The following is a 13782-nucleotide window of genomic DNA, read 5'->3' as shown; positions in this document are numbered from 1 at the left end:
CTAAATTTAAGGTGGTGGTACCTATGCCAGGAAAGGGTGAAACTGGGGTGGGGAGTGAGGGGGGTTGGCAGTATCGAGTTGCCTGACTCGCCCGTGGTGGCCGTAACAAAGCACCACAAACTGGGTGGGGTGAGGTGGCTCTTGACTGTGATCCCAGCACTTTGGGAGGCCGAGGCGGGAGGATCACTTGAGCCCAGGAGTTTGAGACCAGCCTGAGGAACAAGGTGAGACCCATCTCTACAAAAAATACAAAATTAGCTGGGTGTGGTGGCACGCACCTGTAGTTCCAGCTACTTGGGACACTGAGGTGGGAAGATTGCTTGAACCCAGGAGGTATAGGCTGCAGTGAGCTGTGATGGCATCTCTGCACTCCAGCCTGGGTGACAGAGCGCAAGATCCTGTCTCAACCACAAAGAAACAGCTGGGTGCAGTGGCTTATGCCTGTAATCCTAGCACTTTGAGAGGCTGACCCGGATGGATCGCTTGAACCCAGTAGTTCAGGACCAGTCTGGGCAACATAGTGAGACCCCATCTCACAAATACCAACAAATTGGCTGGGTACAGTGGCTCATCCCTGTAATTCCAGCACTTTGGGAGGCTGAGGTGGGTGAATCACTTAAGGTCGGGAGTTTGAGATCAGCCTGGGCAACATGGTGAAACCCCGTCTCTACTCAAAATACAAAAATTAGCCGGGCGTGATGGCGAGTGCTTGTAATCCCAGCTACTCCGGAGGCTGAGGTGGGAGAATCGCTTGAACCTGAGAGGTAGAGGTTGCAGTGACCTGAGATCCAGCCATTGCACTCCAGCCTAGGCAATAGAGCGAGACTCTGTCTCACAAAAAATAAATAAATAAATAAATAATTAGGCAGGAGTGATGGCAGGCACCTGTGGTCCCAGCTACTCACGAGAACCAGGTGGGAGGATCACCTGAGCCCAGGAGGTCGACGCTGCAGTGAGCTATGATTACGACACTGCACTCCAGCCTAGGCAACATAGTGGGAGCCTGTCTCAAAAAAAAAAAGCTGTCGGGCATGGTGGCTCACGCCTGTAATCCCAGCACTTTGGCAGGCTGGGGCGGGTGGATCACCTGAGGTCAGGAGTTCGAGACCATCCTGGCTGACATGGTGAAACCACATCTCTACTAAAATATAAAAAATTAGCCAGACATGGTGGTGGACGCCTGTAATCCCAGCTACTCAGGAGGCTGGGGCAGGAGAATCGCTTGAACCTGGATGGTGGAGGTTGCAGTGAGCCAAGATCGTGCCATTGCACTCCAGCCTGGGTGACATGAGTGAAACTGTCTGAAAAAAAAAAAGAAGAAGAAGAAGAAGAAGAAGCAGTGTGGGATGGGGGTGGACACAATGGCTCACACCTGTAATCCCAGCACTTTGGGAGGCCAAGGCAGGAGGACACTTGAGCCAGGAGTTCAAGATCAGCCTGGGCAACATAGTGAGACCCCCCCCCCACCCCTAAAAAATAAAAAATAAACAAAAACAAAGCACCACAAACAGGGAGACATAAAACAACAGAAACTTATCCTCTCACAGCTCCAGAGGCCAAAATTCCACAACGAAGGTGTTGGCAGGGCCCTCGGAGCCCCTGGGTAGAATCCTTCCTGTTGTCCACAGCTTCCGGCTGTGGGTGGCCTTCCTTGATGTTCCTTGGCTTCTAGACACATCACTCCAGTCTCGGCCTCTGTTGTCACTTGGCTGTCTCTTCTCTGTGTCTGTGTCCAAATTTTATCTTCTTATAAGGAGAGCAGTCATGTTGGACTTAGGGCCTATGCTACTCCAGTAATGACTTCATCTTAACTAATTATATCTGCAGTGACCCTATTTCCAAATAAGGTCACATTCAGAGGTTCTGGGGTTCAGATTATTCTCTGAATTTTTTAGGATGTCTTATGTATGCCATTAAACACAGAAGTCCCTGGAAAGCTTTCTCAATAAGCAACACACACACACACACACACACACACGTACACAAAATAAGCCAAACGCAGAACTGCCAGCAATCTGTATCTCCAAAAGAATGGAAAATGGGCATTCTAACAAAAACACGTACATGAATGTTCATAGCAGCATGACTCACAAGTAAATGGTAGAAATAGCCAAGTGTCCTTTGACAGATAGATGGGTCAATACAGCGGATTAATCCACACTGGACCATGACTCAGCCACCAAAAGGAATGAGGCTCTGACACAGGCCACAGCGTGGATAAATCTGGAGGACAATCACACTCAGTGAGAGAAGCCAGATACAAAAGGATGTATAGGCTGGGCGCAGTGGCTCATACCTGTAATCCCAGTACTTTGGGAGGCGGAGGCGGGCAGATCACCTAGGTCAGGAGTTCGAAACCAGCCTGGCTAACATGGTGAAACTCCATCTCTACTAAAAATACAAAAAATTAGCTGGGTGTGGTGGCACACGCCTGTAGTCCTAGCTACTCAGGAGGCTGAGGCAGGAGAATCGCTTGAGCCAGGGAGGCGGAGGTTGCGGTGAGCCGAGATCGTGCCACTGCACTCCAGCCTGGGTGACGGAGCAAGACTGTCTCAAAAAAAAAAAAAAAAAAAAAGGCCACACAGTGTGTGGTCCCATATCCAGGACACGTCAATCCACAGAGGCAGGAAGGGGATGTGTGGGTGCCAGGAGCTGGGGAGGGGATGAGAGTGACTGTTGATGAGGACAGGACTTCCTTTGGGGGTGATTAGAATGCATTGAGATTAGATAAAGGTGATGATTGCACAAAATCGTGAATGTACTAAATGCCACTGAATTGTGCCTTTTAAAATGGCTAAAATGGCCAGGCATGGTGGCTCACGCCTATAATCCCAGGGCTTTGGGAGGCTGAGGCAGGAGGATTGCTTGAACCCAGGAGTTCAAGCCTGCATTGAGCTATGATTGGGCCACTGCACTCCAGCCTGGGTGGCAGAGTGAGACCGCGTTTCTAATAAATAAACAAAATGGCTACAATGGTAAAGTTTATGTTGCGTATTTTACACAATAAACAAAACCGTGGCCCACCCAAAGTCACTGTGCTACAAAGTGGACTTGAACCCCTGTGCAGACACAAGTTGAAGGATGAACTGAGCAGCCGTGACTGTCCCCTGTGCTTCAAGTCTCCCACGTGTGCTGAGCCCACAATACACAACTTTAGGTGGGGAAGGGATGGAGACACCTGCCCTGCCATTGACTTGCTCTGCGAACCCCAGCAAGTGTGGGCTCCCATCTCCCTATCTGAGAAACTCTGAGGCTTTGCAAGAGGTAAAGACAGCAGGCCTGGCGCCCCCAGCAGGGATGTCATGGGGGGCCCAGGCTGCACCTTCTGAACCCGCCACACCAACACAAACAACCTTACACATTCACAAGCTTAAAACACAAATTTTACTTGTTTTTATTTAAAAAGTCCGGATCCAGCAGTGAGAAGGGGCCACCTCGACCAGGGTCCCTCGGCTGGAGGAGAGCAGGATGGGTAAAGCCGGCCCCCACCCATCTGGGGTACAGGCATGCGGGGGACACCCCAGGTAAGTCCCCACAAGGCAGCTTCCTGTATGGCCTATGGCACAGCCCCCCGTAGTAATTTGGGGGGTCCTGCCGTGTGCTGGGGGTGGGTTTCGTCTGCCCTGCATCCCGGGGGTGGCCCGGAGAGCCAGTGTAGTGTGTGGCTGTCCTCCGAGGAGGGGCACCCTCGGCTGTGCGATTCTTCTGGGTGTATCGCGCAGCGAGTGCGTTTTCTGGGTTCAGGCGGCTGGGGAGATTGAAAGCTAAAGGGATGCTGCAGAAATTTAATTTTAGGGGGGCTGGAGCCCCCAAGGTGCAGGATGGGACCAGGCCCCAAAGGGTGGACCTCCAGCCTCTCATTCACGGAGTGGGGTGGGGCAGGGCCGCGCCCACAGCTTCTCCTCTGCATCGTGGGCCCGCCCACTGCTCACAGGTGCTCGCTGAAACGAGAGAGGAGGGCCCAGGATGAGGCCCTCATCATCTCTGGCTCGCCACCCCGGCCCTGGGGAACCCCAGAGACCATGGCCCATCAGCTGCTCCAACAGATACCAGGGTTGGGGAACAGGCGTTGAACCCATCTAACCGGGCGCTGGGATCCACCCTGAGAAGCTTTAGGGAAGTTCTGGTGCCCCCGAGTGGGTCCCGCCGGCCCGGGGGTCTGGCAGAACATCCATGGCCATCCTAGCACTGGTGCATCAGGGGCGACCGCAGGTAGACCCCTCCGGGAGGTGATCTCTAGTAAGCTGCGGAGTCCCACCCAGCAGCCCTCGCGGACCTGGGGAACCCCAGGGCGGGCACATCCGGGCCCTGAACCCCGGCCCCGCCCCGCCTCGCCCAGCACACACCTGGCGACCTGGGCCAGGATTTCCTTGATGCGGACGATGAGCTTCTCGTGCTGGGCGGGGTCGCGCTCGATGGCTCCGTGAAGCCGGGCCATGTAGAAGTCCAGAGTGCCCAGCGTGGGCGTTTCGCCCGTGCCTGGGGGACAGGCGGGAAGGTCAGGCGAGGGTGCCGGGGAGTCACGGGGCGGGGACTCCAGGGGCAGAGGTAGGGGGTGACTCAGGGCGGGTGGCGCGGGCGCTCAGAGGTCCGGACACGGCCAGCGCAGGAGGGGCGCAGGGTGGGCTAAGGTAAGCCGGGGCAGGAGGATGGCGAGGACGGGGGCAGGGTGGGGACGCGGGGCTAGAGCGGCGGGCGTCCAAGGTCAGCTGAGGACAGTCACGGACGGAGGGAACGGGGTCGAGGAGGTGGAGATGACACCGGGGGGCTGGGGTCGCGTGGGACGTGACTGGGGTGGTGGAGGGGGCTCGGGGTCAGCGGGGCGTGGGGAGGGATGGGTGATGGGGCGTGGGGAGGTGGGGTCAATGGGAAGGTGGCGTGGCGAGCGGGGAGGCTGGGTCAGTGCTCAGGCTGGTCCGGGGCTGGCGAGGGAGAGGGGCCAGCGAGGGTGGGGCCGGTAGGGAGCGGTGGGGGCACAAAGGGGCTGCGGGAGGAAGCGAGTAAGCGAGGACGCGTCGGGAGAGGTCGTGGCCGGGAGGCGCGGTCGGTGGGGGCGAGGTCAGGGACCGGGCCGAGTAACGGGGCGCGGAGCGGAGCTCGGGGATGGTCTGGGAAGAACCAGACGGAGCTATGAGGTAGGGGTGCGGGGGTCGGGGAGGCGGCGAAGCTGGGGGTGATGAGGGCGGGGCGATAGGCGGGGCCGGGTGACTGGGGAAGAGGGGACGGGGGCGATGGGCGGGGCCGAGTGACTAGGGAGGGGGAAAGGGGGGAGGGGGGAGGCGGGCGCGGCTGGGTGACCGGGGCGGGACTGGGAGATGGGCGTGGCCCGCACCCGGCACCGGCAGTGAGGCGAAGCTGGCGGTGAGCGCCTGGCGCACGGCCTGGAGCTGCTGCTGCAGCGCCAGCGTCCTCCGCTCCTCCAGCGCCAGCTCCTGCTCCAGACGCTCGCGCGCGCTGCTCATGCTCTGCGTGTGCCTCTGCAGTACCGCGTTCTGCTCCTCGAAGGCCACGTTCATCTTCCGCAAGCGCCGAAGCTCCGCCTCGCGCGCTGCGCCGGAGGGAGCGGGGTCAAAGCCTGCGCATCCCCTCTCCCCAACCTCCGGGCTTTTGCCCGGGACGTGCCCCTGCCCAGGTTTCCCTCACTGCGCCCTCTGCCTCCTGCTCCACATCAGCCTCTGGAGCGACAGCGTGCGCCTGGACGCTCATAGGGAACCTCCCGATCCGCCTCCTCCAGTCTTGGGGCCTTCCTGGCCCACGCCCCCCTCCACCACCCAGTTCCACGGAGTTCGAATCAGGACCGCAGTTAACGCTCACCTTTGTTTTGGTCCAAGAACTCTTCAGTGAAGATGGGAACATCGAAGGTGGAGAAGCCATCGCAGTCCCCACCCTAAGACGAAGGGACAAGGTGGCAATTTGCTGGTGGAAGGAGGCAGCCACACTCTTTCTGGGCGTGCCCCAAGCCTCGGAGGGTCTCCTGGGGTACACCGGTGGCAGTACAATCAACAGCGTCCCCACGGTGCAACGGCACCGCTCCTGCTTGCACACATCTGGGCGAGCACTGGCTCTGACTCAGGGTTCTAGAAGCCCCCAGACCTTTCTCCCCCAGGTGCTGCATTGAGAGGAGGGTCGCTTACCTTGTGTCCGTTCAGGAGAGTGTTCATGAGCCCAGAGCTCGAGTCTTCTGGTGGGGGAGGGGAAGGGCAGGGTCAGCCTCCCAGGCCTCCAGAGACCACGCCCTGCACCCTAGGTCAGCGGTGCTCAGCCGGCTCCAGCTCCCCACCTGAGTGCCCCGCGTCTGGGCATCCCCCATCGCTGTACCGAGTGAGCCCCCTTCACTCCTGTCTGGCTATGTATCTTTCCCTCGCCCAACCCACGGGACTGTGCGCCACGGAGAGAGGTCCTACCTGGGCTGAGGTCGCACCCCACAGAGAAGGACCCCAACTGCTTGCACCGGCCCCTCCCACCTTTCATTTTTCTTTTCTTTTTCTTTTTTTTTTTTTTTTTTGGGACGGAGTCTCGCCCTGTCGCTCCGGCTAGAGTGCAGTGGTGCAATCTTGGCTCACTGCAACCTCCACCTCCCGGGTTCAAGCAGTTCTCCTGCCTCAGCCTCCGGAGTAGCTGGGATTACAGGCACCCGCCACCATGCCCAGATAATTTTTGTATTTTTAGTAGGGGGGGGGGGGGGGTTTCACCATGTTGGCCAGGCTGGTCTGACCTCAGGCGATCCACCCGCCTTGGCCTCCCAAAGTGCTGGGATGACAGGCGTGAGCCACCGCGCCCGACCCCTCCCACCTTTCTTGACCTTCTTCTCCTGGATCTTCTCCGTGCACATCTTATAGGCTTCAGACTGCTGGTACGCCCGCAGCTCCTTCATGTACTGCTGCTTCTCTCTCTCGGCCTCATCCAGGTACCGCTGGGGGGCAGCACCAGAAGGCTTGAAGCAATGGAAGCCTCCAACACCAGGACCCAATCTTTATCACTCAGCTTTCACAGCACCCTCCCCTCTCCTGAACCTTCCATAGCTCCCTATTCCCTCCAGGCAGACAGAACCTGCTCCTCAGCCTGTTGCTCAGGGACCTCCGAGCTCTCACATCACTTCCCATGCCCCGGACTCTTCCCCAACTCCAGCCCTGACAAACCACTCCCAGACGCCAGAGTCATGGGCAGGAACCCAACCTCCAGCGTATGCGGATGCCTGGACTCCCTCCCGCACCAGTTTCTCTCTTTGAAATCTCACAGGGATGCAAAGCAGTGATGGCTTTTGTTACATTTCCGTGATGTTTTTGCAATTTTTAAACTAACATGATATGAAAATCGGGTTTCGCAAAAAATCCAGGCCCCATCCTGACTTCTTAGACATATCTTTGTTGTTCATCCAGTTTTCAATCTGTCTTGCCTCTTGCTAGCCGCGCCCCCAAAAGCTGGTCATGGGCCGGCCACGGTGGCTAACGCCTTTAATATCAGTACTTTGGGAGGCTGAGGTGGGCGGATCATTTGAGGTCAAGAGTTCGAAATCAGCCTGGCCAACATGGCGAAACCCCATTTCTACTAAAAATACAAAAATTAGCAGGGCGTGGTGGCACGCGCCTGTAATCCCAGCTACCTGAGAGGTTGAGACAGGAGAATTGCTTGAAGCCGGGAGGCGGAGGTTGCAGTCAGTCGAGATCACGCCACTGCACTCCAGCCTGGGCAACAGAGCAAAACTCCATCTCACAAAAAAAAAAAGTTGGTCATGGGTGGGCATTTCTCCAGGCAGAAGGAAAAACCCTGCACGTGGAATCCTTTGGGGGTCGGGGCTACTGGGGGGTAGTCCGTGGACCCCGCCGGCCCTGCTCGGCGCCCCGCCCCGCCCACCTGCTTCTCCGTTGGCTGCAGCTTGCTCCACTCGGCGCCCAGCATCTTGGTGATCTCGGGAAAGGGCAGATCCGGGTGGCGCGTGCGGATCTGCTCGCGCCGCTCGTTCAGGAAGCGCACGTAGCCCGTGACCGGTGCCTTGGGCCCATTCGGCAGAATCTTCTTCCGCTTCTTGCCCTTGGGCCAGCCGCGTTTCTTCACCGGCTGCAGAACCGGGCTGCGTCGTTGGGAGGGGGGCCTGGCGTACTGGGGCGGGGCTCAGAGGGGCATGGGCGGGGCCTAATACTGCATGGGCGGGGATGGGGGCGGGGCCTAGCTGGGAGGAAGAACCCGGAAAAGATGGAGGTAGGGCCCGGTCAGCAGTCAGGACACGGTGGGTTTGAGGGATCCCTGGCCAGGGGTGAGGGGATCTGAGGAACTATAGGCCGAGGTTTGAGCACAGGGGTGGTGTTGACTTCGGTTGTGGGCGTGGCCTCTGCCTGGTGGGCGTGGTTTTTGCTGGAGAACCGGCCCACAGGACCAAGGGGAGGGTGCCGCCCCCAAGGAGTGGAAGTGGGCGGGACCTTATAGTGGGCAGAGCTGGCATTGTGTGGTGGGCGGGGCCTGGACTTAGAGTGGCAGAGGACCTGTCAGGGGCGTGGCAGCTAGCACGGGGCGGGGTCTCAGCTTCCGGAGGAAAATCTGGGCTGTGGGCGGAGCCACAAGCAATTCAAATCCAGCCTGGGGCGGGGCTTTAAGGCTGGGGCGGGAGCCCGGGGCCTCCCCCAGCTCAGCGCAGGGACTCACCTCCTCCTCGTGGGACCCCTTCTCGCCGGCGCGTGGACCCTCGCCGCGCTCTTGCTTGACAGTCACCACGAAGCCCCCATGCTGGCCCGGAGCCTTGCCGCCCGCCGGCCTGGAGCCAAGGATACCGCGGTCAGCCCCGTCCCTAGAACCTCCCCTCCCACAAAAGCCCACCCCAGGGCGTTTTGACCCCCGACGGCGGGGCTGCAGCGAGAGTGCACGAGCCCGAGGAGGCAGGGTCTGATGGGGTCAGTATCCGGGGAAGGTGGGACAAGCGGGGCTCCTGGGAGGGACTGGAGGCCGAGGTGGGGGGTGCAGAATTGGGTGGAGGGAGAAGCCCCCTGACCCAGGTTGCGGAGTCAAGACTCCGGCGGGGGAGTAGTAGGTCAGGGGTTCAGGAGCTAGGGCTGCAGCCGGGAAGGTAGCGAGAGCGTGGGGAGGGGATCAGTGCACTCACGCGGCGGCCGCGCCGGGCTGCTTGGGGCCGTGGGACATGGCCGCTCCGGGCCGGACCTGGAACATGGACGCGGGCGGAGGTGAGTAGCGCCCGGGCTGCCCGATGGCAGACCGCGAACTGTGGTACCCCGCGATGGAGAGCCCCGGGATGCCGGGCCCGGAGCGCTGGGGGGGCCGGATCCGGGGGCGGGGAAGTCCTAGAGGGCGGGCGCCCCAAGAATCCTTTGTTGGGCGATTGCCCCCCCGGGAGGCCTGGGCCGGTTCCCCCCGGGCCAGGAAAGACCCCGGCCCGGCCCTGGGACCCTCGCACCCCCGCCCCCTCGCAGGGCCCGGAGTTCCACGGCTGTTTTCACCTCCAAAGAAACTTTCCCGGACCTCCCGACTGCGCGACGCTCCAACCAACCGCCCGCAGCCCGCCCCCGCCGGCCGCCCCGCCCCTCCCCGCCCCCGGCATGCTAATGAAGGCCTCGGCGAACGGTCCCATTGGGTGAGGCCTTTCCCCCGGGCGTGCCCATGCAGATACCGATCGGCGCGCCGGCCGGCGATTGGCTGGGGAGGCTGCTGAGCCGCGTGGGAGGTTGGTAAGGAAGGCGGCGGGCGGTGCGTCAAGTTCGGCTGCGCTCGGCCGCGCTCGGGACCAATCGGGAGCGCGTGGCGGACTTGCCGGGCGGAGCCTCTTAAAGGGCCAGTAGGAGAGGCGCGGACTGCTCCTTCCTCTCTGAAGGCAAGACTCCCAGCCGCTGCCGGATGGGGCGACCGGCGGATCCGGGTCGGGCCCCGCCCCGGTTGCCATGGGGACGGAGGCGGGTTGCTATCGTTAAGGTCCTGCGAGGCAGCCCCCGGCCCTAGGACAAGGTGGGACCTGTTCTTAACATCCTGCAAAACCTAGCGGAGAAGTTTCCTATTTATTTACTCAGTTTAGAGCCCCCGACGTCCGGATCCGAGGGCTTCTGGCCATAGGGGCTGCTCTCTGGGGTCTCGGCTTTCCCTCCTGTGCAATGGGGACATCGCACGATATCCAGGACAGAGAGACTGGGATGCTGCGAAGCTGAGAACTGGGTGTGGGTCAGGCAGGGGGTGGGGTTGGGAGCTGGGCTGGAAGTATTTGGGGAAAGATGGTGGTGAAGGGAGATTGCAAGGACTTCGTGAGGATGGGTCAGGAGGCTCCTCTCTGGTGGATCAGGGACCTCCCAGCAGCAGTCTAGGCTTCTGGCCCAAGTTGGGGCTGCTCACTTCCTCTTTTGTTTTTGAGACGGAGTCTCACTCTGTCGCCCAGGCTGGAGTGCAGTGGCTGGATCTCGGCTCATTGCAACCTCTGCCTCCCGAGTTTAAGCAATTCTCTGCCTCAGCCTCCCGAGTAGCTGGGATCACACGCGCCTGCCACCACGCCCGGCTAATTTTTGTGTTTTTAGTAGAGATGGGGTTTCACCATCTTGGCCAGGCTGGTCTTGAACTCCTGACCTCGTGATCAACCCGCCTCGGCCTCCCAAAGTGGTGGGATTACAGACGTGAGTCCCCACGCCCGGCCCACTTCCTCTTCCTCAAGTCCGCTCAAATGTCACCTGCTCAGCCAGGCCTTCTCTGATTTTTTTTTTGTCTCCGTAAGTCGGCTTCCTCCCTGTGGCCTGCCTGTTTGGTTCACAGCAGTGCCCATGGTGGATGCTCAATACACATTCATTGAATCCTTCAAATGTCTAGGAGGCAGATGCAGCTGCTTTGGAAAACAGACTGGCATTTCCTCAAAGGGTTAAATAAATGTGGAATCACCATGCAATTCATCAGTTCACTCCTGGGAGTATACTCCAGACAACTGAAAACAGGTGTTCAAACAAAAGCGTGTACACAAGCGTCAGTAGCAGCGTGATTCATAATAGCCAAAAAGTGAAAACAACTCAAATGTCCGCTAATGATGCATGGATCAATGATGTGATATATCCTTACAACAGAATATTATCAGCCATAGTCTGGGTGTAGTTGCTCATGCCTGTAATCCCAGCACTTTGGAAGGCAGGCGGATCACTTGAGGTCAGGAGTTCGAGACCAGCCTGGCCAACATGGTGAAACCCCAGTTCTATTAAAAATACAAAAACTAGCCAGGTATAGTGGTGCACGCCTGTAATCCCAGCTACATGGGAGGCTGAGGCAGGAGGATCCCATGAACCAGGAGGCAGAGGTTGCACTGAGCCAAGATTGTACCACTGCACTCCAGCCTGGGCAACAGAGCAAGACTACGTCTCAAAAAAAAAAAAAAAAAAAAAAAGAATATTATCAGCCATAAAAAAAAGGAGTCTCTGACACAAGTCACAGCATGGATGTACCTTGAAGACATCACACTCAGTGACAGACGCCAGACACAAAAGGCCACACAGTGTGTGATCAGAACGTTCAGGAAAGGCCCATCCACAGAGACAGGAGGGGGATGCGTGGGTGCCAGTGGGTGGGGAATGACCTCTGAGAGGGATGCGGTTTTCATTTGGGTGATGAAAGTATTTTACAATTTGATTTCAGCGATGGCTGCGTGACTCTGGAAATATATTACAAACCATGGAATTGTATGCTGTAAATGGGTGCATTATATGTGAGTTAAGTCTCAATAAGCCCGTTGTCCTAAGATGCAGCCCAGGGCTGAGGAAGGGGAGCTGGCCCTGGAATCTGGACGGTTCCACACGCCAGACCTGGCTCTGTTGCTTAATCAGCTGTCTGACCTCCCAGGCCTCCCCTGTGTCTCTCTGCTCACTTAAAAATAGTCTAGGTGAGGCCGGGCGCAGAGCCCCCCCTCCCGGCCATAGTCAATAACAATTTAATTGAACATTTATTTTATTTTGTTTATTTTATTTTATTTATTTATTTTTTTTTTTTGAGATGGAGTCTTGCTCTGCCGCCCAGGCTGGAGTACAGTGGCACAATCTCGGCTCACTGCAACCTCTTCTTCCTGAGTTCAAACGATTCTCCTGCCTCAGCCTCCCAAGTAGCTAGGATTACAGACATCCGCCACCACGCTCGGCTAATTTTTTTTTTTTTTCAGTAGAGACAGGGTTTCACCATGTTGGCTAGGCTGGTCTTGAACTCCTGACCTCAGGTGGCCGCCCGTCTCGGCCTCCCAAGGTGCTAGATTACAGGGGTGAGCCACTGTGCCCAGCCTTTTTGTTTGTTTTTTGTCATTTATTACTATGATTTATTTGCCAATTTTTATAGCATGAAGCCAGGAACAGTATACCAATTTATGATCCTAGAAGTGGAAGCTCTCCATTAAGGATGACTTGCCTTATAATTCTTTGGTTTTCTAATTAATTTTTATTATGCAAATCATGTTCACATCCATTTCACTTGTACAGAATTAAGGAAGTGCAGCTCAGACCTCTTTAATTTCATTACATTTCCTATTGTCAGCTTATTGCTTTTTGTTTTGTTTTTGTTTTGTTTTGTTTTTTCGAGACAGAGTCTCACTCTGTTGTCCAGGCTGGTGTGCAGTGGTGCAGTCTCGGCTCACTGCAAGCTTTACCTCCCGGGTTTACACCGTTCTCCTGCCTCAACCTCCCAAGTAGCTGGGACTACAGGTACACGCTGCCACGCCCGGCTAATTTTTTTTGTATTTTTTAGTAGAGATGGGGTTTCACCGTGTTAGCCAGGATGGTCTCGATCTCCTGACCTTGTGATCCACCCGCCTTGGCCTCCCAAAGCGCTGAGATTACAGGCGTGAGCCACCGCGCCAGGCCTTTTTTTTTTTTTTTTTTGAGACAGAGTTTCATTCGCCCAGGCTGGAGTGCAGTGGCGTGATCTCGGCTCACTGCAACCTCTGCCTCCCAGGTTCAAGCGATTCTCATGCCTCAGCCTCCTGAGTAGCTGGGATTACAGGCGCGTGCCACCAAACCCAGCTAATGTTTGTATTTTTAGTAGAGATGGGGTTTTGCCATGTTGGCCATGCGGGTCTTGAACTCCTGACCTCAGATGATCCGCCCACCTTGGCCTCCCAAAGTGCTGAGCTTACAGGCGTGAGCCACTACACCCGGCCGCATTTCTTTTTAAAATTTTTCCTAGCCACGCACACACACATACACACACACACACACACCACACTGCATTGGTTTGCTAGGTAATAATTACGACAAACTGAGGGGCTTAAACAAGAGAAATTTATTGTTTCACAGTTCTGGAGGCCAGAAGTCCAAGAGGAAGGTGTGGGTAGGGCTGGGTCCTTCTGAGGGCGGGGGGAGAATCTGTCCCCGGCATCTCCCAGTTTCTGGCTTTGGCCAGCAATCCTGGGCGTTTCTTGTCTTGTAGGAGTGACACCCCGATGCCTGCCTGCATCTTCACGTGGGGTTCTCCCTATGTGCGTGTCTGTACCCAAATTTCCTCTTTTGATAAGGACAGCAGTCATATTGCATCAGGGCCCACCCCAATGATGATGTCTTAACTCATTATATCTGCAATGACCTTTTTCCAAATACGGTCACATTCTGAGGCCTTGGGGATTAGGACAGCAACCTGTGCATTCTGTGGGGACATGATTCCACCCACAGCATGTGCCTACACATGTACACATGTGTGTACTCCTAATAAAGATGTGGGCTGGGCGCGGTGACTCACGCCTGTAATCCCAGCACTGTGGGAGGCCGAGGTGGGTGGATCACTGGAGGTCAGGAATTCGACACCAGCCTGGCCAACATGGAGAAACCCTGTCCCTACTAA

The 13782-nt window shown here is 57.1% G+C and overlaps 1 protein-coding gene across 4 annotated transcripts; it reads right to left on the bottom strand.

Moving 5' to 3' along the window:
* Nucleotides 1-3365: 3365 nt before the first annotated feature.
* Nucleotides 3366-9525, bottom strand: HMG20B (high mobility group 20B). 4 transcript variants are annotated; one of them, XM_024237698.3, is made up of 10 exons: nt 9447-9525; nt 9095-9150; nt 8641-8749; nt 7855-8058; nt 6793-6913; nt 6135-6181; nt 5815-5887; nt 5333-5548; nt 4347-4479; nt 3366-3941 (listed from the first exon to the last, which is right to left on the bottom strand). In XM_024237698.3, the coding sequence occupies exons 2-10, from the start codon at nt 9130-9132 to the stop codon at nt 3929-3931; spliced, it is 954 nt and encodes a 317-aa protein (XP_024093466.1). In that variant the 5' UTR covers nt 9133-9150; nt 9447-9525; the 3' UTR covers nt 3366-3928. The 4 variants fall into 4 exon arrangements, with proteins under 4 accessions (XP_024093466.1, XP_024093467.1, XP_063575343.1 ...); XM_024237699.3 differs by having other exon boundaries at nt 6135-6178; XM_063719273.1 differs by having other exon boundaries at nt 9095-9492.
* Nucleotides 9526-13782: the final 4257 nt, after the last annotated feature.

This window comes from Pongo abelii, chromosome 20 (assembly GCF_028885655.2).
Source record: "Pongo abelii isolate AG06213 chromosome 20, NHGRI_mPonAbe1-v2.0_pri, whole genome shotgun sequence".
Lineage (NCBI taxonomy): Eukaryota > Metazoa > Chordata > Mammalia > Primates > Hominidae > Pongo > Pongo abelii.
Note: the sequence above shows the minus strand (reverse complement) of the source record. Positions and strands in the feature narration are given on the sequence as shown.

What these genes read in the sequence shown, in the direction of transcription:
- HMG20B (XM_063719273.1), bottom strand. Translation starts at nt 9,159, where the DNA reads ATGTTCCAGGTCCGGCCCGGAGCGGCCATGTCCCACGGCCCCAAGCAG. An exon ending in CAGCCCGGCGCGGCCGCCGC is followed by an intron (nt 8,750 to 9,094) that starts GTGAGTGCACTG and finishes CCTTGGCTCCAG; the next exon opens with GCCGGCGGGCGGCAAGGCTC. An exon ending in TGCAGCCAACGGAGAAGCAG is followed by an intron (nt 6,914 to 7,854) that starts GTGGGCGGGGCG and finishes GCTGCCCCCCAG; the next exon opens with CGGTACCTGGATGAGGCCGA.